This window comes from Canis lupus, chromosome 29, assembly GCF_048164855.1.
Source record: "Canis lupus baileyi chromosome 29, mCanLup2.hap1, whole genome shotgun sequence".
Lineage (NCBI taxonomy): Eukaryota > Metazoa > Chordata > Mammalia > Carnivora > Canidae > Canis > Canis lupus.
The window spans coordinates 40,810,455-40,835,207 of NC_132866.1; the positions used below are offsets into that span (position 1 = coordinate 40,810,455).

The 24,753-nt window shown below is 46.3% G+C and overlaps 1 protein-coding gene across 3 annotated transcripts in view; it reads left to right on the forward strand.

Moving 5' to 3' along the window:
* ARHGAP22 (Rho GTPase activating protein 22) overlaps window positions 1-24,753 on the forward strand; it is a 136,214-nt gene that overhangs the window by 8,664 nt on the left and 102,797 nt on the right. For all 3 annotated transcript variants that reach the window (XM_072806372.1, XM_072806374.1, XM_072806373.1), the window contains exon 2: window positions 20,957-21,156. In XM_072806372.1, the coding sequence (XP_072662473.1) occupies window positions 20,957-21,156 (200 nt within the window). The remainder of the gene's footprint in view (window positions 1-20,956; window positions 21,157-24,753) is intronic.

The window sequence follows — 24,753 nt, forward strand, 5'->3', positions numbered from 1 at the left end:
ATTTGAGTTTTTTCCGATTTTTTGAGGGATGCTTGTATTGCGATGTATTTCCCTCTTAGGACTTAGCTTTTGCTGTATCCTAAAGATTTTGAACGGCTGTATCTTCATTCTCATTAGCTTCCATGAATCTTTTTAATTCTTCTCTAATTTCCTGGTTGACCCTTTCATCTTTTAGCAGGATGGTCTTTAACCTCCATGTGTTTGAATATCTTCCAAATTTCTTCTAGTGATTGAGTTCAAGTTTCAAAGCATTATGGTCTGAAAAAATGCAGGGGACAATCAAAATCTTTTGGTATCAGTTACAACTTGATTTGCGACCCAGTATGTGGTCTATTCTGGAGAAAGTTCCATGTGCACTTGAGAAGAATGTGTATTCAGTTGCTTTTGGATGTAAAGTTCTGTAAATATCTGTGAAATCCATCTGGTCCAGTGTATCATTTAAAGCTCTTGTTTCTGGGCAGCCTGGGTGGCTCAGCAGTTTAGTGCCGCCTTCAGCCCAAGGTGTGATCCTGGAGACCTGGGATCGAGTCCCACATCAGGCTCCCTGCATGGAGCCTGCTTCTCTCTCTGCCTATGCCTCTCTCTCTCTCTCTCTCTCATAAATAAATAAATAAATAAATAAATAAATAAATAAATAAATTCTTTAAAAAAATAAATTAACCTCCTGTTTCTTTGGAGATGTTGTGCTAGAAGATCTGTCATTTGCAGAAAGTGCTGTGTTAAAGTCTCGTAGTATTAGTGTATTATTATCTAAGTATGTGTTTACTTTGGTTATTAATTTATTGATATACTAATAGCTCCACATTAGTCATATAAATATTCCTGATTGTTAGCTCCTCTTGTTGGATAGATCCTTTAAGTATGATATATTGTCTCTCTTCATCTCTTACTACAATCTTTGGGGCAAATTTTAATTTATCTGATATGAGGATTACTACTCCAGCTTTCTTTTGAGGACCATTTGAATGGTAAATAGTTCTCCAACCTTTCATTTTCAGGCTGCAGGTGTCCTTAGGTCTAAAATGAGTCTGTTGTAGACAGCAAATAGATGGGTCTTGTTTTTTTTATCCAGTCAGAAACCCTGCATCTTTTGATGGGATCATTAAGCCCATTCACATTCAGAGTTACTATTGAAAGATATGAATTGAATGTCATCATAATACCTATTCAGTCCTTGTTTTTGTGGATTATTTCTTTGGGCTTCCTCTTTCTTTTACAGAGTCTCCCTTAATATTTCTTGCAGAGCTGGTTTAGTGGTCACATTCTTTCAGTTTCTGCCTATCCTAGAAACTCTTTATCTCTCCTTCTATTCTGAATGAGAGCCTTGCTGGATAAAGTATTCTGGCTGCGTATTCTTCTCATTTAGGGCCCTGAATATATCCTGCCAGCCCTTTCTGGCCTGCCAGGTCTCTGTGGAGAGCTCTGCTGTTAATCTAATATTTCTCCCCATATAAGTTAGGGATCTCCTGTCTCTTGCTGCTTTAAGGATTTTCTCTTTATATTTGGAATTTGCAAGTTTCACTATTAAATGTTGTGGTGTTGAATGGTTTTTATGGATTTTAGGGGGATCTCTCTATCTCCTGGATGTGAATGCCTGTTTCCCTTCCCAAATTAGGGAGGTTCTCAGCTATGTTTTTGTTCAAATATGCTTTCTGGCCCTGTGTCCCTTTTGGCGCTCTCTGGAACCCCAATTAAATGTATATTTTCCCTTCTGAGGCTGTCATTTATATCCCTTAACCTTTCTTCATGGTCTTTTGTTTTTCTCTTTTTTCCTCAGCTTCCTTCCTTGCCATCAAGTTCTCTTCTATGTCACTCACTCTTTGTTCTACCTCATTAACCCTCATTGTTAGGACCTCCAGTTTGGATGTCATCTCATTTAATTAATTTTTAATTTCAGCCTGATTAGATCTAAATTCTGCAGTCATGAAGTCACTTGAATCCTTTATGCTTTTTTTCCAGAGCTACCAGTAGCTTTATAATTGTGCTTCTGAATTGAATTTCTCACATCTAATTGTAATCCAAATTCTGTAACTCTGTGGCAGAGAGTACTGTTTCTGATTCTTTCTTCTTTGTAGTCATCTTGCTCAGTGCAGAGTGGCTAAAAATGAGTTGTACTGGGAAAAGGAAGAAAAAAGAAAAAAAAAAAAAACAAGGAGAGGTATACTCTGGTTCTATATACTGTAAATCCTTCACTTCCCCTGGAGCTTTCCAGCCTGCTCAGCCAAGAACTTGCTCTTCCCCTGTCCTTCCAGCTGGTCTTCTGGGGGAGGGGCCTGCTGTGCTGATTCTCAGGTGTGTGTACCTGGGGAAGCTGCCCCGCCCCCTGTCAGGTGCATGGCTCAGTAGGAGCTGTTTATCCTGTGAGGCCCTTGTTCCCTGGCCGCCCCACTCCATCCCAGGCACAGGGTGACACCAGGAGGAACAACCACACTGGCAGCGGCCAGCTCTCCAGCCGTGGAGTCAGCTCCCGCAGTAACTACCACAGTCTCCCATCCGCACTGGCCTGGATGCTCCCGGCGGCAGGAGAGTCCTCGCTGTCCTGTGCCCTCCCCTGCTCTGCCTGTCCCAGGGGGGAGCCCAGTATCGTGGGCGGTGTCCCCCGGCGCCCTGGGATCCGGGGCCTGCGCTGCTGGATCGCACTCCCGGGGCGCAGCTCCCCAAGGCAGCAGGGCGCAGCCCCCTCCGCCCGGAGCCGCCGCCGAGCTGCTCCCGGGGCCCCGCCGGGCGCTCCAGCCCTTTACCGAGCTGGGCCCCGCGGTGTGCGGCGCGCTCTCCCCGGGCGCCCCTCCTCTGTTAGGGACCCCGGGGGACTGGAGGCCCCCTGACCCCCTGCGGTTCTGCCCGATTTCCCTGCTGAGCGCCTTTCCCTCCGGGAAGAATCCGGTGCGGATATTTAAAGTTCCTGCTTCTCCGGGGCTGGGCTCTCCTGTCCTGGAGCCTTTCGCCTCCCGGCCTTAGCCCGGCTCCTCGCGGGGGGGCCCCTCCCCCACTGGATTCTTTTTTTATTCCTTCCCACCCCCCGCCCCCCGCCTTCCTACCTTGTGAGAAGGGCAAACTCTTCTCTCCTTAGTGTTCCAGCTGTTCTCTCTTTAAATCTCAGGTCGAATTCATAGGTTTTCAGGATGATGTGAAAGCTATCTAGGTAAGTTGGTGGGGACAGGTGACTTGGGGACCCTACTCCTCTGCCATCTTGCCCCGCCCCCCTCATATCTCTGTTCTATCAATATTTTCTTTCAGGGTTTCCACCTTTGTTTAGATTACTTTAAAATAAAATTGATGTTGCTATTAGGAAACTCCTTCTTTTAGAGGAAATCATGGAACTAATGAGCCATGCTACAGCAGCCTTAGCTATCTTTCTTAGCAAAAGTATTAATGTCTTGGAAGCCTTGATGAATGTGCAGATCCTGGTCAGTACTTTGGGGATGGAGAGAAAAAGCTTTATGAGATGAATTGGTTTCAGTGGCCTCACTGTTCTTGATTTTCCCCGCCAGAAAGTAAACCAGAATTTATTATGTGTCCTCCATGCTTTAGGAATCTCTACTGGACTTCATTAATTCTTATAAGTATACTATGATGAGGTATCAGTGCTCTCATGTCAACAGATGTGGAAGGGGAATCATGGGTGCCCTGCCACCAAGTGGTGGCATTCATATTCATGTTTGTCCAATGCTGAGGCTTCTGATCTCTCTCCCTGACCAAGTACAGGGATCCACACCATCCAAAGCCCACTGAAGGGTAGCCCTGCATGTCCCCAGAGGAACTATAGATACTTTGAGTAATAAAATGTACTGATTTATTTTTATTTTTATTTGATTTTTAATTTTTTAAACTAACATACAGTATTATATTAGTTTCGGGTGTACAAAATAGTAATTCAACAATTCTATACATTACTCAGTGCTCATCATAAGTATCCTCTTAATCCCCATCACCTATTTCACTCATCTTCCTTCCTACCTGGCAGGAAGGAACCACCAGTTTGTTCTCAAGAATCTGTTTTTTTGTTTGTCTCTTTTTTCTTTGTTCATTTGTTCTGTTTCTTAAGTTCCATATATGAGTGAGATCATATGATATTTGTCTTTCTCTGATTGACTTATTTCACTTAGCATTATACCTCCTAGATCCATCCATGTTGTTGCAAATGGCAATTCATTCTTTTTATGGCTGAGTAATATTCCATTGTGTATATAATCACATTTTCTTTCTCCATCCATTGATACACACTTGAGTTGCTTGCATATCTTGGCCGTTGTGAATAACGCTGCAATAAACATAGGGGTGCATATATCTTTTCAAATTGGTATTTTTACATTCTTTGGATAAATACCCAATAGTAGAATTACTGGATCATATGGTAACTCTATTTTTTAATGTTTTGAGGAAACTCCATACTGTTTTCCACTGTGGCTACACCAGTTTGCATTCCTACCAGTAGTGCACAAGGGTTCCTTTTTCTCCACACCCTCATCAACACTTGTTTCTTGTGTTTTTGATTTTATCCATTCTGACAGGTATGAAGTGATACAACATTGCCGTTTTGATTTACATTTCCCTGATTATCCGTGATGTTGAACATCTTTTCATGTGTCTGTTGGCCATCTAGATGTCTTCTTCAAAAAATATTCATGCTTTCTTCCCGTTTTTAATTAGATCATTTGCTTTTTTGGTGTTGTGATATTTTTAAGAAGATGCCCATTGCATATGAGCACATGGAGATTAAATTTAGACAACTGTTCGAATATTTAAGGTTGAATTATTAATATGTAGTAGAAAACTAAGCAAACAAAAAAACAAGACAATTATGAGCTCCAGGGAAAGCAAAAGTTATGCATGAAAGGAAAAATTGTTATAGTGTACTATATAGCTCAGTTGGGACTAGCAATGACATAGTGCAAATTAATAATGCAAATTTGGCATGTTAATCAAACCAAAATTATAATATAACAATATTAGGAGGATAGAGAGTGGATACTTATGTGTGGTGGGGCCAGGAGAGTGAGAGAAACAAAATCCTCACTTTCCATAGTGACAAGTCAACAAATAATACTTAAAAAAGAAAAATCAAGAATTGATTTGGCATAAAATAAACACATAGGTGAATGGAACAGATAGAGAGCCCAGAAATAAACCCAAGAATATATGGACAATTGATTTATGAAAAAGGAGCCAAGAATATATGATAGGGAAGGGATAATTTCTTCAATAAATGATGTTCAGAAAAGTGGACAGTCACATGCAAAAGAACAAAATGGGACCATTATCTTATACCATACAGAAAAATCAACGTTAAGTGGATTAAAGACTAATTAAGACCTGAAACCATAAAGCTCCTAGAAGAAAACAGAGGTGGCAAGCTCCTTGACATTGGTTTTGGTGATGATTTTTTTTTTTAATTTGACACAAAAGCAAAGGCAACAAAAAATAAAAACAAAAATAAGTGTGGGATCCCATCAAACTTAAAAGCTTTTGCATAGCAAAAGAAACCATCAACAAAGTGAAAATGGGAGAAAATATTTGCAAATCATATATCTGAGAAGAGCTCAATATCCAAAATATATAAAGAACTCACACAAGTGAATGGCAAAAAATAAATAAATAAATAAAATAAAATCCAAACAATTCTATTTAAAAATGGGCAGAGGAACTGTCTTCTATTTAAAAATGGGCAGAGGAACTGACGAGACATTTTTAAGATCTATAGTAGCAGGGCAGCCTGGGTGGCTCAGTGGTTTAGCACTGCCTTCAACCCAGGGTATGATCCTGGAGACCTGGGATCGAGTCCCACATTGGGGTCCCTAAGTAGAGCCTGCTTCTCCCTCTGCTTCTCCCTCTGCCTGTGCCTCTGCCTTTCTCTGTCTCTGTTTCTGTCTCTCTGTCTCTGTCTGTCTTTCATGAATAAATAAAATCTTTTAAAAAAAAAGATCTACAGTAGCAAACAAAACAAGGACATGAAAGGGTGTTCAACATAACTAATGTCAAGGAATTGCTGATCAAAACCACAAGAGATACCACCTCATACCTGTTAGCCCAAGGGATAACAAGGATGTGTTATCTCAAGTGAGATTGTGAAGAAAAGGGAACCCTGGCACTCTGTTGATGGTACTATAAATTAATATAGCCACTATGGGAAACATTATGGAGGATCCTCCAAAAATTAAAAATAGAACTACCATATGATCCAGCAACCCCGCTTCCGGGCCAATATCCAAAGGAATTGAAAACAGGGTATCAGAGGGATATCTGTGTCTGCCCTCCCATGTTCATTGCAGCATTATTTATAATAGTCAAGACATGGAAACACCCTAAGTGTCCATCAAAGGATTAATGGACAAAGATGTGGTGTATAGATAGATACAGTGGAATATAATTCAGCCATGAGAAAGAAATCCTGCCATTTTTGACAACATGGATTGATCTTGAAAGCATTATGCTAAGTGAACCCAGAGAGGGAAAGACAAATACTGCATGGTATCACTTATATGTGGAAACTAAAAAGGCAAACTCAGAAACGGAGAGTAGAAAAGTGACTGTCAGGGACTGGGGGCGGGGTGTGTGTGTGTGGAGGTGTGAATAGGGAGAGTTTAGTAAAAGAGCACAAACTTTCAGCTATAAGATGAACAAGGTCTGAGGATCTAATGGATGAAAAATGAATCAGGTTTTTGCCCAATTAGAAGTGTGTCCATATAATACCACCCTGGGGTGGGGGTCGGGGCACCCGAGGCAGGTTGAACCCGCTTTGTGAAAACACCTGAAAGAAGGAAGGTGGACAAACAAGCTCCCAGGAAGAGCCCAGAGGCCCTGTCACCAAGTTTAGGGAGAAGGGCCAGCCTGGATCAGCCAACTTCCCGTGCTGTCTAGATATTTTAATTAGAGTTTTTGAGGATGCTTGTTACGACAGGTAGCTGATTTACACATAAAATTGGAGCCATTGAATCAAGCTTGGGATTGAAATGGTCACATGGTGTTGAGGTGGTGACATAGACGGTAACACTGTATTGTGTAACTGAAATTTGCTAGCAGAGTGGAACTGATATTTGCCTTCTCCCCCCAAAAAAGATAAATATGTGATGTGTTGGATGTGTTCATTACCTAGATGGGGGGAATCAAAAATGGGGGAAAAAGTGGCAGTAAGTGAATACTGTTAGAAATGTAGAGGTAAATACCAAAAGGTACAAACTAAAAAGGATAAAGATGACTACCTCTGGAAGTTGGGGATGGAAGGTTGTGGAAGAACAGGAGACTGCCAGGTTTCACATCAAGGCTTGTAGGACTACTTGAGATGTGATTGAGGTTGAAGAGTGACAGCCCAGAGATCATGTACCTTCATACCAGTTAAAACTGGAGGATCGTTCTAAAGGGATTACCATGGGGTTCACAGACCTTGTCTGATGGCTTGCTTCTGGATAGCCTTTCAGGATATGCCCGTGGTGACTCCATGCTGCCCCCTTGTCCGCTGCCACAGCTTGTCCACTGAGGGCTCCCTAAGACAGAATACATTCAGGGCCCCGAGAGTGAAATGGCAAAGGGATGGTAACCTACTTGAGTGACACAGTATCTGGCTTTGCCTGAGACTTAGAGAGAGGACCTTGAGGCTAGGAGAGGGATCAGGGAGGTGGTATAGGAAGACAGTTTCTGGAGAGTGGAAACAGGGTCTGGGCCACAGGTCAGGTAGGCACTGGAGGCCTCATAGACAGCAACTTTTGTTGCAGAAGAAAGGCCACAATAGACTTATCCAGTGACCTCCTCATTCCAGGCCAGGCCCTGGCACCACTGCTCAGGGCTGTCACCTTCCCAGATTTAACGTTCTCTACTGCTGGCCAGGCTTTCTATCCCCACACAGAAGACTGAGCCCTCTTTTCTCCCTCCTTCCAGAAGTTTGCTCCAAATGAAATCGAGTTGTAGAGGCCCTCAGATGAACCAAAAGTCTAGGATAATACCTGGTCAGAGTGAGTAAAATTCCCAATTTGGGGATCTTTGGGCAACAGTGGCCTCAAAGTACATTATAGCCTGATTTTTTTTGAATTCTGTTTTTTTCTAGGATTTTCATCATTCATTTCTAATATTTTCCTCATTTTTTAAAAAATTGAAACACAATTTACATACAGTAAAATGTGCAGATCAGATCTTAAGTGTACAATTAAGTGCAGATCTTAAGTGTACAGCTCTGACCACCACCCAGACCAAAATATAGAGCCTTTTCCTTAACCCCAGAAAGTTCTCTCCTCTTTTCCCCACCCCTCCTCGCTCTGCTCAGAGCCAGCCAGCCAGCCACTCTTCTGATTTCCATCACTATGGATAGAAATCATGGTATAGTCATTTTGCCTATTCTAAATGTCATATAAATGGAATCATAGGATATGACTCTCTCATCACTAACACATCAAAGGCCACAGAGACCCCTTCCACATTCTTCTTAACGGAAGGAAAGAAAGTCAGAAAATGTCTGCTGTGCCTTCAGCATGTGCCTTATACCAACCCTAGGAATCATGGGGGAAAATGGAACCAAGATAATTTCAGCAAAATGTTCAAAATCACACCACTAATGAGATCAAGGCAGCTTAACCACAGGACTCCGAGGGTCGAGAAGCCTCCTTCCCCAGAGGCCTGTCCAGAGGTGGGGGCTGGATGGTGTCACCGAGCATCTTGGGCCCCAACGATGCCAGGATATCTGAGCCCTGGGAAGCACCTGTTTCCATGGTATTTGCTGTGCTTTCACTTGGTGCAAAGACAAAAACAAGAGATATGGTCATGCCACCCACTTGGTCCTGGTGTGTCTCAGATTTGTCCAGCTGGAAGGCACTCTGGCTGAGCAACAGGCTAGTAGAAAAGGGGAAGGAATCCTGATTAGATGAGGTGAGGGTAGTGGGTAAAAGTGACCTCACTAGGGGGTGCCACAGTGCCGGCCATGGGTGCCAAGATGTGGGGAGGTCCAGGCAGGTGAGTCCTAGCATCCACCTGATGCTAATCCACCTGCTAATGCTGAGGAATCCCAGCTGTGGCTGCTATTTTATTTCAACCTGCCATATTTCCCACAAAATTAGCCAGCTGGAATACCGCAGACTCAGATACCTTCACCTCCCTGTTTGCATTTGGAGTCAGATGTATATTTAACCTCTGGCACTGACCAAATGTATAATAATAGCAAGAACCATAAGTCATGTCTATTGATCTTATGTAACCATGCTAACAGGCACAACTCATGAAACAACTTTCTTTGTGCCCGCCATGGTACAGGGGCACCAGGCCTGCCCCTATCCCTGCTTGGGTCAGGCCCCCTGACAACTGTAGCCACTCTTGATTAATGACTTTCCCTAGAGTCACTTTCATTTGCCGAATCCAAGACCACTTCAATATTTCCATGTCCATCCCAGGGCTGCAGAACTTATTTTCTCCCACCTCTTTGTAAGTATGCTTCTTGGTCTGGCCCTCATTTAGAATGTCACATCTTCTGAATCTCCATGCCCTGTTGGAGCTTCCATTTTAATGTTCTACTACAACTACCATGTGTGGAATCCCCTTCCATCTTCAAAAGACCCCTAGTGAGAGACCACCATTGCCCCATTTTTCAGATGAGAAAACTGAGTCCCCAAGAAAAAAGAAATAGAAGCCAGGGAGAATACCAGCCAGGAGCAGCAATATTGGGATTTAAAACCCAAAGGCTCTTGGATGCCATTGAGCACGTCCCTATTTATGCAGTAGGGTTCTATTGGGGTAGCGGGAATGGACAGCTTTCCCAGGCAGAGAAAGCCTCCTGTGTCAGAACCAGAGGTGCACATGTTAGGCAAGCTGTGAGCTCTTGGGTCTGGTGCAATGCAGAAAGGCAGGGGGGAAATGGTGGTGCGGCCTGGGGGATAGACCCATCCCACATTCAGATAGGGCTTTAAACAAGGGAGTGGCATGGTTGGATGAGGGCATTAGATGCTGATGCTTGCAGCAGTGTGTCTGCAGGGAGTGACTAAGAGCAGAGAGAGAGAGCCAATATTCAGTAAATGCTCTGGGAGCAATGGCGTTTCCCATCTGCCCGTTGCAGAGGATGTGAAGGAAGGGACAATAAGGCTTTTGTGCAGAGCACATCTACTCAGAGCACTCAGCTGCTACCAGCTAGGTTCCCCTGCTTCTGGACACTGTTCCAGGCCCCAGAATGACAGTCTAGCCTTTGCTGCCCAAAGTCCATGTGCCAGGAGATGAAGTGAAGTTTGTGTCCTTGGAGAGATGTACTGTGAATCCAAGCCTCCTTTCTCCTCCTGCCTCTCCTCTCAGATCCCAGCTCATGTGAAAACTTCTATCACCCATAGAAGATGCCCAAAGTTCATAACACCAGCACTCTTAGAACACAGGACACCACCAGATGCTGGGCCAGAGGAGCTCCAGGCTGGACTTCTGGCCCCAGAGAAAAAGAGAGCTGGCCATGCATGCCCTTACTATTTGAAGATGGGAATAAATAATATATTTGCAAGTCAGGCCCGAACTGGGATAGGTAGGCCTAGAGCAGAAAACTGCCTCAGGCTCCCCTACCAAGACAGCCAGGAACATGCTCTGACTCTGCTGAAATCATCAACAGCCTCAATGATTACTTAACCAAGGGTAGAGAATATATTGATCTAAGCTAATGGCTTGTAGGCAGACGAAAATGAAATTTATAATCGATACTGAATTACATTGACTCCACCAATCCCAGGCTCCTGGTGAATGGCCTCTGCTGATCTTAACAGAATTTGAAGTAGCCAGGCTGGGGCCAGCTGCTCTAGGACAAAGTGCAGAGAGAGGAGAGAGGCTTCCAAGGGGCTCAGCCAGCGCTAATAAAAAACAGTACTAACCGGCAATCACCCAGTGCCTCTCCCTTTCTAAAGTATGAAATTCATACCCTTCATTTCATCCTCACCAAAATCTAAGAGGTGGATGGAATTTGTATTTTGCTCCCATTTTATATGGAAATCTGGGAATTCAAAAGCAGCAGGCCTCAGGCCTCCAAATTCTGTGACCTCACACAGCGTCTTCGTACAAGCCACCGAACTAGGAAAAGTAGGAAAATGATAGTTAAGCCCTGAGCTTTGTCTCCTGGCCACTTCTCTGATTATGGGAATGGAATCAATGATCTCGTGCCCTTTAACTTGTTAAGTGTATAAGAACAGGCCTTGGGTAGGAGAAATCTATTGGCAGATTTCATCCAAACCAAGAAAATCATTTGCAGAGGCACAATGTCTCTTGGATTTGATCTTTCCCATCTTCTTTGACCTTGAGGATTCCTGTCTCATGTTCATTCATTCACTCAGCAAACATTTATTGAGAGGCTCTGTGCTGCAGTGTAGGGCTCCAGGCATGGGGAGGGCACCTTCCCTGGCCATAAGAAGCTCACGAATCAATACGGTAAAGAGATGTCTGGTCAGAGGTGTGTGCCAGTCATGGAGGCAACATCATGGATAGACACTGAACCCTCTGCTTTGAGAGGCTATTAGAGGAGTCTTCGTGTGGTAGGAAACAGCTACACTGATGCCTCAAGAGTGAGTCAGGACTCATCAGTCCAGCAAGCACAGAAATGAAGAGATGGGACCTAAAATGACCCATATGGGGACCAGTCATTGGCTTGGAAAAAAATGAGATATATGGATGAGTGGAGATCTGGAGATATGGTAGAGATATGGTGGAGCCCTGGCCCACAGATGCCTTCTCCCCATCTCAACTTCATACCCATGTTAGTGATGGCTAAGGCACAGCTCTTCAAAGGAGACCCCCAGCAAGAGTGACATCACTGTGCCATGGTGGTTGAAGGTCCAGCTTGTAGATTGAAATTGATGGAGGTCCATCAGGCTTGTCTTTCTCAGAGGAAGAGTCTTTTCATTAGCCTTGAGCAAGAAGGGTTAGGGTATAGTCTGTTCCAGGGCAGTGATATGAGTCCTGTGAGAGTCCGTGTTACTCTGGGAGACAGAATTCCCAGGCTAGACCCCATGCTGTCTCATCCTGCATGGCCTCCTGTGCCCCCTGCTGGCCACATCCCTTCTTCCCCTGGCCTTCTGTAGCATTGGGGGATGAAAAACTTTTCCTCTACCCTCTTAAGTTCTGATTCTGGGACCTGCTAATTAAACTGATAGAAGTCAGAATAACAGAAGGAAAGGCAGCTAAAGCCGGGCGGCATCATTGTGGGATGGTGATTGGGAAATGTATGGTAGATAAGGTTATTTAGTAAGGTTTGTTATTCAGACTACAGAGTCTCGCTCTCCTCTTCCTTGTACAGGACCAGGAAAGACATCTACAAGAGAAATTCATAGCCTTCTTTTTTTTTTAAAGATTTTATTTATTTATTTATTTATTTATTTATTTGAGAGAGACAGCATAGAGAGTGCACCAGAACAAACAATGGTGAGAGGGAGAAGCAGGCTCCCCACTGAGCTGGGAGCCCGAACATGGGGCTTGATCCCAAGACCCTGGGATCATGACCTAAGCCAAAAGCAGACGCTTAACCAAATGAGTCACCCACCCAGGCACCCCGTACCTTCCTTTTAGGCAGAAAGAGGGAAGAAAGAAAGCTCCTTCAATATTTGCTATTTCTCAATTGCCTACAACTCAAAATAATCAATGCACCATATTGCCATATTGCCATCAGCAAGTGGCATATTTCAGGGGACACAACCTGATCCCCTCCAGTGTCACTCTATTCTTTCATCCAGCTCCACCTTCTCCACTGGCCTCCCAACCTCCCAGCCTGACCTCCACCTGCTGCCTTCATGCTCCCATTTCCCCTTATGTGTGCCATGATGACCATGAGACCTTGCCTTTGGGTGTATTTGCTACCCCTTTACTTCTGCTAGGGTAGGCACATGCCTTCCACCTCCATTACCTAGTGGCTAGTCCAGGGTGCATACCCAGGAAGCCTGCTTGAATGGATGAATGAATGCCAGATCCAGCTGAATCTGAGGAGGTGTGCTGAAAGTGCAGATCAAGTTGTTTGGGTGTCTCTCTGCCTTCAGCCCCCTCTTGCCAAAGAGCAGCACCAGTTGAGCCAAGAGGCAGACCCAGGAAGAGCCAACAAAAATGCCTTTAAAGAATGTTATCTTTTATATTGATTTTTAAAAATCATTAAAGAAATCATTATGAAAAAAAAAAATCCCAACTTTCTAGACAACCTCAGCACTATCTTAGAAGTAGCACTTCTTGGGGCACCTGGGTGGCTTAGTCAGTTAAGCATCTGCCTTGGGCTTGGGTCATGATCTCAAGGTCCTGGGACCGAACCCCACATTGGGCTTCCTGCTCAATGAGCAGCCTGCTTCTCACTCTGCCTCTGCCACTTCCCCTGCTTGTGCTCTCTCGCTCTCTCTCAAATAAATAAATAAAATCTTAAAAAAAAATAAATAAGTAGTACTTCTCACTTGGGGATGAGGGAGAATACGTACTGCACTGCCCCTTACTGTCTTTCATCCTCCAGGCCCTGAACTGTGAACTGTTAGGAGAGCCTGGCTCTTTTGTAGGCCTCCCTGATGAGCGGACCTAGCAGAGAACAGATAACCAAATGGAATCCAGAAAGAATGCTAGGTAACAAGTTGAAAAAAAAAAAGTAGGGGATGCTCAGGAACCCTGGTATAATAAATCACAGGAGGCTTGAGCCATATTCCCAGGACAGTATGGGCACCTGATGAGGCCCCTTGCCCTCGGATGCAGATTGCATTAATGTGATGAACCATCTTTTCCGGCTTTCCAGATTGCCCCTTCCATTACCTCACCTCTCTGCTCAATCAATCTTTCAGCCTCAATACTTAACCTTTAAATCAATTCCACTCTGAGAGCCATCTTGCTAGTTCTCCAGTCTGGCTTTAAAATCCCATTGACTTGTATAAATCAATTATGTTTTAGTTCCTGGGCGGCCACTCCTCCATGCTCCCAGGGTTGCACTTACAGAGCTGCAGATGGAAAAACATCCCCTGGTGGGCTGCGGGGTGCCCAACCCCACTGAGCAACACCACTAGGGCCAGATGCTCCAGCAGCCACCCAAGGTCGATGTGATGCTGCCATAAGCCTATTCGGAAGACCTGGAAAACAATCGGATATGTTAGATGGGGTTCTCCTAAGTAGACCCTGAGATGAGGATTATCATGAAATCAGTTATCAAAGAGGTGCTCCCAGGAGACACCAGTAAGGGGCTGAGGGAGCAGGACAGGAGAGAGCCAGGCTTGGTATGAAGCCCAATCCAGGGAGGTGTCAGCCTGAGCCTCCTGGAACTTTGAAGTATGACTTACACCTCCTTATCCCTCCGAGTGGTTTCCAACTAGAAACCAGGAGTTCTCAGGCCCCTACACCAGGAGTCTTGGGCCAAGGGCTGGTGGCTGGGGGCATAAATTCCCAGGATCTTCCAGTTCTCCTACTGCCTGGGCAAAACCAGCTCCCTTAGCCAGCTGGCCAGCCAGTCCGACAGCAGAGGCCAGTGCTACCGGGACTGGGAAAGTGTAGGAAAGCCTGAGAGATCACATGGCCAGGGCCAGGGGACCCCTGAAGGCTGTACTAATGGCTCTGACTTTTATTCTGAGCAAGATGGGGAGTCCTACAGGGCTTCCATAGGGAGCCCCATCTTTAAAAACTCTCGCTGGCTGCCTGTTAGAGGCTACAGAGGGGGTGGCAGGGTGAGAGCCCACAGAAGAGGTTCCAGCAGGAATTTGAGTGAGAAATGATGGCAGGCTGAGGATGGTGTTTCCACTGACTGACGGCAGAGACTATGGGAAGAGTAGGGTCAGGGTCCGGAAAGCTGGGGAGTTCAGCTTCGGGCATGTGACATTGAAGGTGTCATATAGTCGGTGTGATGGATGAGTGGGTCTCTGCACAGGCCCCTAATGCACACACTGATGGTGTTTAAGTCCATGAGGCAGGAGCAGATCCCTGAGACAGTGACTGTGGATAGAAACGGGGTCCAAGTATGAACCCTCGGCTCTGGACCAAGAAGCAGGATAATGAGATAGTGTGGCAGCCAGTGAAGGAGCGGAGGGGCAGAGAGAGTGGTCTTGGAGCCCCAGGGCATCTATGACCCTGGAGGAAGGAAGTTACCAACTGGATTCAGTACCATCAGGGGTCAAGGAATGGGGGCACTGACTTAACCAACCCTTAGATTAAGCCTTGTGAGAGTCACCGCAGCCTTGATAAGAGCAATTTGGGTGGGACAGAGGTAAGGGAAACCTGACTGAGTGGGGTCCGAAGAGAACAGGAAGCAGCTGGGGTGATGAAGAAGTTCTGGAGCTCGATGGTGGTGATGTGAATAGAATGAATGCCCTTGAACTGTATGCTTAAAAATGGCTAGTTTTACTAAAAAGAAAAGGGACTGAAGACATCTCTTCTGAGGTGCTTGATAAAAAGGGAGAGCTAAACATGTTAGCTCACATACATTCACCTAATTCGTTCAACTTCTGCAAAGCATCTTACGACGTGAATACAGCATGATCTGTTTGGCCATTTTCCACTGTTGGCCATTTGGGTTTTCCCCATCTTTAGGGATCACACAGAGAGCTCCAAGGGCATCCCTGTGTGTGACTGCCTGTGTCCTTGTAATTCTTTCTTGGAGTACACAGGTGAAAGGCAGAATTGTTGGCTTGTGGACTGTGCATGTTTTTAACTTTAACAAAGACAGCCAGACTGCCCTCTGTGTAGTGGCTTACGATTGATTACTCACAACCCATCCAACACATGACATTACCAGACTTTAAAAATTTACCTGCCTAAAGGGTACACGGTGCTATATCATCTTATGGCTTTAATTTACACTTCATTGATTACTACTGAAATCCAGCATCTCTGCACATCTCGATTGGCCATTCATACTTCCTCTTCTGTAGCATTACCTGTTCATGTCTTTCATTTCTTCAGCTCTGAGAAATGAAAGCTCCGCACTTCCTTGGTAAGCAAGGGCAGGAATCAGGGAATGGTCAGCTGGTCTCCCATCTCATGTTGCCCTAGCAACACCTTGATGCTGCTCCCACTTTGCCCTTCTCTAGTAATGAATGAACCTTGGGGCACTTGAATTCCATTTCCTCCACCAAGAGTTCTGATGTCTCCTGGGGAATAAGGACTATGAAGATGTAGAGGACCTTGCTCCCTCCTGGGGAGCTCTGTGAGCATGAATGTGTGTCTGTTTGCCAGTGTGTGTGTATGTGTAAGAGTGGGTACATGCATGAGTGTATGAGACTGTATGTGAGTGTGTGCATGCATGAGTGTGTTTGCAAGCATGTATAGGCACTCCCAGGAAACACCAAAACTCAGGGTTCTGTGCTATTCTTGAAGGAGTTCTGTAGATTTGGAAAGCATGAATGAATGAGTGAATGGTTGTGATATGAACAGAAGAGCCCTGACTGGGAGAGGGTGGAGGGGCCTTCCTCCTCCTGCTGGTCAGGAGCTTGCCCTGCACCTGCTCCTGGGCCCCCTTGGGAAACTCACATTAGTCCTAGAGCCTCAGAATGTCCGAGCTGTTTGACTTGAAAGCTTTGCCTAAGCATCTAAAGAACTGAATAAGTTGACTCAAGTAAACACTGAGGACAGGAACAGTGGTTATTAATAAATCATAACAATGATTATTTTCCTTTCAAGACACTCAATCGGCCTTATAAGAAGTTGTATCCCTGTGATTGATCAACTGGGGAAAAGCCTGGGCTGGTTTGGGAGCCTAAGTACCATCTGCCAGCAGTGCCTCCCTGCTGAACTGAGGCAGCTGGGAGCTGGTTCTTCCTCTCTTCTGAGGGAGCCTGGGGCAGGGCAGGCAGGGATGCTAGCATCTGCTCAAACAGAAACCAGTCCAGCCTCCTGCCTCAGGCCAGACCCGGCCCCATTGCCCCAGGAAACAAGCCCCCCCACCCCCTGCAACCCCCACCCCATTGCCTGCCTCCTCCATACCTGCAGCCTTCAGGAGGGTAGTGCCCAGGGCCTGGGGATCAGGGCAGTAAACATTGCTACATTGTCTGGCCACCTTGAGGGAACAGCAGATCACTCACACTGCAGTCATTTCTTTCTTGCTGGGCACCTCCTGTCCACCAGGCTCAGTATCCAGCATACTGCCCTCCAAGAGCTCAGCCTCCCTGGGTAGACATGCCTGGACAGGGACTGTCTCTGCAGACATGGCCCAGTGCTCAGCTGAGGACTCTCCAGTATTCCTCAGTGTTGGGGTGCACTGATGGGTCACTGTATTTTTTTTTAGCTCCTGCATGTGCTGGCCCTGTCCAGATGCTATAGGGGGTGTGGAAGGAAGGGCAGGTATATTCTGGGTCCTACCAGTGCTATGATCCTGTCAAATGAGACCATTTCAGGTCTTGTTGTAATAGAAGACAACAAACAGAACCAAAGATGTAGCATTAGAACATTCTGTAAAGCCAGATTCCTCACTAAAGGCCCCAGAGAGTCTTTAGAAAGGTGGAAGATTCTACATAGCCCTTGCAGATTCCCCAAGAAGAGGAAGAGGAGAATATACAAATAGACAGAGGAGACCTGAGCCAACCCACCTCTTCCAGAGATTCTTCACCCACAGGGGCCCTGCTTCTGTCCAGGCTCATGTTAGAAATCTCAATTAAAAAACAAAAGCCTAGGCACTGCTGACTTCATTTTGCCATTGACTCCCAACCCATTAAAGGAATTTTAGAGATGAAGAAATTGAGACCTAGAGAAGAGAACTCAATAACTAGGGGTCACACCTGTACTCTCCCTCACCTCAGTCCTCTGTCAGACTCCACAGGAATCCTCAGGTTGTGGAACCCTAGTGCCCGAGCCCCTAGTGCCACAGACAGCTCTGGACCCTGGAATGAAATCAGTAAGTGTCTGCTGAATCCAGCCCTGCTCCAGCCCTGATATGGAAGGAGTGATGGAGGGGCAGTTACAGCCCTAGGAGCAGAGGGATCCTTCCCGATGCTGTCGGGTTCTGTCGAACACAACCCCCACCTACCTGCCAGCAGCTCCACCCAAGCGCTTCTTCTTACGGAACAGCTGAGGTGCAGAGCAGAGGTGGAGAGCAGGGCGGACCCCAGATGTGGTGCCATGGGCACCTGGAAATGGAAAGGCAGATTTTCTAGCATTGCAGAAACTTCTAGAGAATTTGTAAGACTCATTCAAGAGGAGAAAGGGGTCCAAATGACCAGAAGACCTATAAGGACCCTAGCTGCACCACCACCCCCAACCACCACTCCCAGTCAGCAGTTCCCACCAGGGGCAATCAGTTTAGTGGGCAAAGGGAGAGAGCAGAAACATTACACAGGGAGTGGGAGCCTATGCAAAAACATCCCCTTGGTAAGTAACCCAACAACAGGGTGAGCTAAAACAGTAACTAAGTGTCATTTTATACCTACTAAATTATGGAGTAGGAATATTCCCATTATGATATTCCATATGGATGACTATGAAGGAACTGGTACATCGGTATAATTTTGTGTTGTAATATATCCACATACCATTTTTAGAAGGAAGGGAAGGGTATAATGGCACCTAACCAGCTAAATGCCTTAGAAAAGTCCATGCCTTCTGCCCTGTGAGTCTGCTCTGGGAACCCATCTCCAGAGAACAGTTCCACATGGAGACATCCACTGCACCATTTCCATTAATAGGATCCTCACTGCCATGGTAACCAGTTCCTGGACACCACGTCCATGCCAAGCACTCTGCCAGACGTGGCCATGTCTCCTCCTCCAGCTCGCTCTGCAGGGTCAGGTATCATCATCCCACATGCACCCAGCTTGTTCATCAGCAGACTGAGGCACAGACTGCTTCACAGAGCTGGCCACAATCCTGTATTTCTTCAACTGAACCCCATTGTCTCTTTAATTAAATAACTAACATTGGAAGAATTCCAAATACCCAGCAACAAGGGAATCATTAGCTAACTCATAGGGATAGTAAACAGCCACAGAAATAGGGAGGGAAGCAGACTTTAATCTAGGACACATCGTTAAGTATGGGGACCAGGACCCACAGGAGGTAGGGAACAAAGGGAGAGGGTAGCCAGTAAGCGTAAGAGCAAGTGAAGCTCAACCCTTGGTGCATGCAGGGTTTCAGACATGGGCTGCTTTCCTGGAAGGGGGAGCCAAGCCATGCCTTTTGACTCCTCTGGTTTGTCTTCCCTTTAGTCTCTGAGAAGGACTGTCTGTCCTCAGGGATCAACAGTCCCCCTTCTGTGCATTGGGGGTGAGCCTAGAAACAGCCTGCTTGCTCTCTGGGCCATAGCACAGCCAAGACAAGGCTAGAACATTCAGCAAGGACCTCACCACAGCCAAGAGATGGCAACAGGGCATCAAGGTGGAGACGGTGGGGACAGACACAATCTGAGCTACCACAGCTGTGCAGGGTGACAGGATGATGTCTCTCCTTACTCTCCCTGCTGTCATTGAGCTGACCCTTCTAGAACAGGGCTCAAGGGATGGCCTCGTTATTTTTTGCTCATGTAAAAGTGGTCAATTGAGGATCGTATCCCAGGCCATATGTCACTTGAGGCAAAGCGGGGGCCACCAAACTATACAGTCTCCTCAGAGAGCAGCTGAGTGTCATGGCACATTTAATCCCATGATAAGACACAGACACACCTACTCATTAGGGTGAGCCTAAGTAGCCTGTAATGTTGGACAACCATGACTTACATCCATTCCCTGAGCAGCACATGGTGAGGGCCACACATGTAGACCTGGGTAAGGCACCATGTCCTCCCCAACATGCGCCTCAGTCTGGTGGGGCAGAAAGGCAGCCACACAGATAATTTGCCGTCTATGGGCCACGTGTCCTGATAGGGAAGGGAATGACTCTCTGGAGGAGATTCAGAAGGAAGGTTCTGTAGAAGAAGTATCTGAGTTGTATCTCAAAGGATACATGGGAGCTCACCAAGAATCCAAAGCCAGGATGAGTGTGAAAGGGATTGAAGAAAGGTCCAGACTAGTGGGACAGCATGGGCAGAGGATAGGCCAGGCTTAGGAAACTGTGGTCAACAGTATAGTGGGAGGAGCCTACACACATGCACACACACACACACACACACATAGAATCACAGGTACGATGCCAGAACCATAGGGCACAGGGAACATGCATTCCAATCAGAAGTTAGGATCCGTGGTCTAAGAATTACAAGTGTAATGACATTTAGAAGAACTGTTCTTCATAAGTCCAGGATGACCACTCCTGGTGACCACTGCAATATGCTTGATACTGACCAGAGAGGGAAACAGAGGAGAGAGGGGGAGGTGATGGGATAAAGGTCCCATAAGGGACAAGTCATCACTGTGAAGAGCAGTACCAGCCATGGCAGAGGGCCAGTCAGTGGTGTCAAGTGGGGAGCACAGGAAGCCTGTGGGGCAAAAGGGCTTGTGGGCACTCTGAAACTCTGAGGTAGGAGAGATGGCCCCTTTGCCCACAAGGGAGCCACTAACAAGTTACAGCAAACAGCTGAATCAGAGGCCCCACTGTCTAGACACAGTATACCAAGATGATCCCAGCAGAGCAAAGGGTAGCTTTGGAGGTTCTGGGCAATGGTATTCAAGTCTAATGCCTCCAGAGAAGGGTGCTATGCAGGAACCAGGGAGGGGGTCTGAAGGGGCCAGCTCCCTCAGGGCCTAAAGTGACAGAGACCCTGGTGGAATGTGAGCTCCAGGAGGACCCAGATTTTTATCTGTTCCTTATTTATTTCATTGCTTTATCTCTAGTACCTAGAATAATGCTGATTGGGTGGGTGGTTGGGTGGATGGATAGATGGATTTGTGGATAGATGCATACATAGACATGGCAGAGACTAACTAGGCCTGCAGGCTGTGCACCTGTCCCAAGCGGATAACCCTGGGCTGCTGCTGCTGAGGTGTTCCAGCCCATGCCCTGTTTAACTGAGGGGGAAGTATGCCAAGCACAGTCATGTCCTGCTGGTTTAGGCTCCCAAGCTCCGGTCACAGGGCAGCCAGGATGCCAGAATGGGGCAAGGACTGACAACGGGCATGTATCCTTCACACTCATTGTGTGTGTCTTTGGCTTCCAGCCCGCTCCAAAAGCCTGGTGATGGGAGAGCAGAGCCGAAGCCCTGGGCGGCTGCCCTGCCCCCACAGGCTGGGCCCTGTGCTGAAGGAGGGCTGGCTGAAGAAGCAGAGAAGCATCATGAAGAACTGGCAGCAGCGCTGGTTTGTGCTGCGTGGGGATCAGCTTTTCTACTACAAGGACAAAGATGAGACCAAGCCCCAGGTGAGAAGCACGCGCCTTGCATCCTGGGGCATCATGACAGGGTTGAAGGGAGGGTAAACCATGCCCAGGAGACGGCCGAAGGCAGAGATAGCCTCCTGTTCTCAAGCCCTGAGCCACTGACTTCAATCACAGTGGCACTTCACCACTGATTTCTGAAGTGGTTTTTGTTCTCAGCCCTCATGTCCCTGGTATCACAATTTGTTTTACAGAAGCACATCCACAGCTTCAGTAATGAAAATGTCTCTATAGAAAGTTGATAGGGAACATCTCTGCACAGCTTAAGAAAATGAATCTTCCCTGTGTTCTTTCCAGCCTCTTGGAAACATTCCAGTTACTTGCAATGTCCAAGGACATGGATACCAAAGACAAATCTCACCTCAAACTGAAACATGGCTCACTGCGGAGCCCCTGTGTCCAATGCCTCTGCCTTTCAGTGGCTACCTCTGTTTTCTACCAGTCCTGGAAGATCCACCTGGTCTGGGGTCCCACTGTGTGGAGCTGGAGCCTGAGGGCAGAAAGGGTGCTCAGTGATGGACAAGTTGGAGGAAGGACCTGGGCATAGCACAGGATCATATGGACATCACAGTAGGAAGATAGATGACCTCCCCACCCCTCTTTCAGTTTTTCTGAGTATATCAAGGAGAAGCATCAGTTGTGTGCTAGCATATGTTTGGCCATCTCCAACATTTGGGATCTTCCCTTAAAAAATGGAGATGGGGGTGGAAAGGAGCAGGCCTCATGTCAGAGCTTCCAGTGACAATAGTGGCGTAATGTTCTTCTGTCTTCCGTGTATTATTCTAATGGTTAACTTCTGTTTGTGGAAAGTCTCCATTGAACAGTGATATCACCTTTTCCCTTTTAATATATCTAAGTTAAAATAAAAAAGCATTGGGGTGCCTAGGTAGCTCAGTTGATTAAGCGCCTGGCTCTTGATTTCAACTCAGGTCATGGTCTCAGGGTCAAGAGATCCAGCCTTATGTCAGGATCCATGCTCAGCGAGTAGACTGTGTCAGGATTCTCTCACTCCTTCTGCCCCTCCCCATGCTTGCTCTTCTCTCTCTCTCTCTCTCTCTCTCTCTCTCTCTCTCTCTCGTAAATAAATCTTTAAAAAAAAAATCAAAAAGCATTGCACAGCAATGTGAAGGTACTTAGCGCCCCTGAACTATACACTTAAAATGGTTAAAACAGTAAGTTATACATTTTTTACCACAATAAAAAATAAATAAATAGAAGTGTGGGACTGTTTAAGGAAAACTTTTCCATAAATTCTAGCACAGAGGAGAGGTGGGTAGGACACACATCATGAAGGTGGAGCTGAACTAAAGCTTAGGAAACCCTGATCTTGTCCAGCCTCCCTGCTTTCATAAGGAAGGAAAATGACTCCCAGGAAGGTCGAGTGGAACAAATAGAAACTTTGGAGTCAGGCAGATGTGAAATTGATTTGAATTAGGCCTCGCACTCTAGCGTTATGACTTGGGACAGGTCACTTACTTTGTTTTCCCTTTGGTTTTCTCACTGCTAAATGGAGACATCATTCCCTACGTCACAGAAATGTGCTAAGGATCAGATTGTAGCACATATACATATCTGATTGCAGCTCCTAGCACATGGGTGGGTACCCTCCAGCTTCCTCAGCCCTGCCTTTGCCTTCCTCCCCACTTCCCCAGCCCTGCTGCCGCTCCCACTCCCCAGATTAGGTACCACACTTCTGGCTTGCCCACCACCATTTTCCTTCTGGCCTTTACTTCTGGTGTTGAAGACCAGCCTTGGCCTTTAAACAATGTCTTCACTTTCCTGGCTGACCTGTTAGTGTCACTCTGATGACTGGGAAAGTTGCCAGGGTCCCCACCCTTTTGGGGCCCTGTTTGTGGCCCCTACTGCCATCCCCTCCTGGCCTAGCCCGTGACACCATCTCCTGAGAGAACTGTGTTAGTGCTGGGCAAGCCCAGTGGACAAAAGGAACACACTGAGGTGGCCCAGGCCATGTGTGGACCCCTGCCACAGGCTTCCCCACATGTTCCTCAAGGTGAGGCTGAGGTGGCCCTTGTCCATCAGCTGCAGCTCCATGAGGAAGCTCTGTCTCCTGGATTTCCTAAACCAGACACTCCTTTTCCTCACCTCCATCTTTTCCAGACTTCAGTGGCTTCTGGTGGAAACAGCTAACAAAATGGTGGCATCCACATCCCCAGTCATCAGCCTGGGCATGGGAGGAGCCTGGAGCCCAGTCCTAACTAAACCAGGGCATTCATGCCAGGGAGCCATTGGATCTCTAAAAGGAGCCACTGTCTCCCAATAGATGCCAGCATCAGGCCCAGGGCCCCTGTTTTGGCCTCTCTGGGCCTGGCTAACACTCCCAAGTCCTCTTGGAACAGGATTCCTTCCCACAATTGCTCCCCCCCCTCCACAAAGCCCAGTGGCAGCCCTGTTGCACAGGTTCCTAATCTCAAGGAAACTGTTGGTTAAATTGGATTCATTTAGCTTATACAGTATGATCTCAAACCTGCATGCCTGCTGGCAAAATAGCCCATACATTTCCACTTAATTGCATGAACTACATGTAATGGACTAAGTCTCAATATCTGGTTCCTGGAAAAATGTGCCCTGCTCACTGTTTACAGTGACAGAAGTGTCCAGGCAGTAAACACCCACCTGACAGACAGCCTGTCATCTGTCTAGAAGATGTAATTGTCACGAGGAAGGACATCCAGCTACCCTTGATGCTGCCCAGAGCACATCACACATGGCGAGGATGACTCTCGGCCCATATTCTTATTCTCTCTCCAACCGCTATCACTTCCCCTATCCCCTTCTCACTAGCGGGAGGGCCAGCAGAGTACATAAGAGCATAGAGATGGGGAAAATTCGAGATAGAGGCAAAGTAGGCATACAAGGCTGGACAGGAAGACTAGGCAAAGAAAGGAGCTTTAGAGCAGAACCTGGAAGCGTGCCCTTGTCCTAACTCCTTTTGCCAGTGCCTGCTTCTGATGATTTCTTCAGCAGACAGACCCTATGGTTGCACTAATAGAAGATTCCAGGTTTTTGCATCTTAGTGGTTTTAGCTGCTGCTGGAAATGTTTCCTGGGCCATAAAACCTGTTGCTGAATTCTTTGTTGAGCAGGCTGATGCATTGCCGTGGTTCAAGGACTCACTTTTAGTCTAATGATTCGACATCCAGATCCTTCTCTTGTGGGTCTCTTGACTTTGAATAGAAATGGAACAGCATAGAAGTGGAAAGTAGAACTTCCAAAACATAAGATGGAAAAAGTGTAACAAATGTGATCAGTTCAACAAATGCATGGAAAATGGGAGGGACAAAAACAAGAGGGAAAAGTGAATAGGAAAGATAAAATAAGCAAATAGGATGACAAGGAATACGTACAAACATTGCAGTCATCATAACAAATGTGATTAGGTCAGATTCACCTGAATCTTAAGAGACAGTGGAAGATTGGCTTTAAAAAGAACAAAAAACAGAAAGATTGAAAAACAAAACAATGGAGAAAAGATAAGTCAGCGAATGCAAGCAAAAGGCGAGCAGATTTAGCAACATCAAAATAAAGAATAATAGAATCCAAGGTAATAAAAAGGAACAAAGAG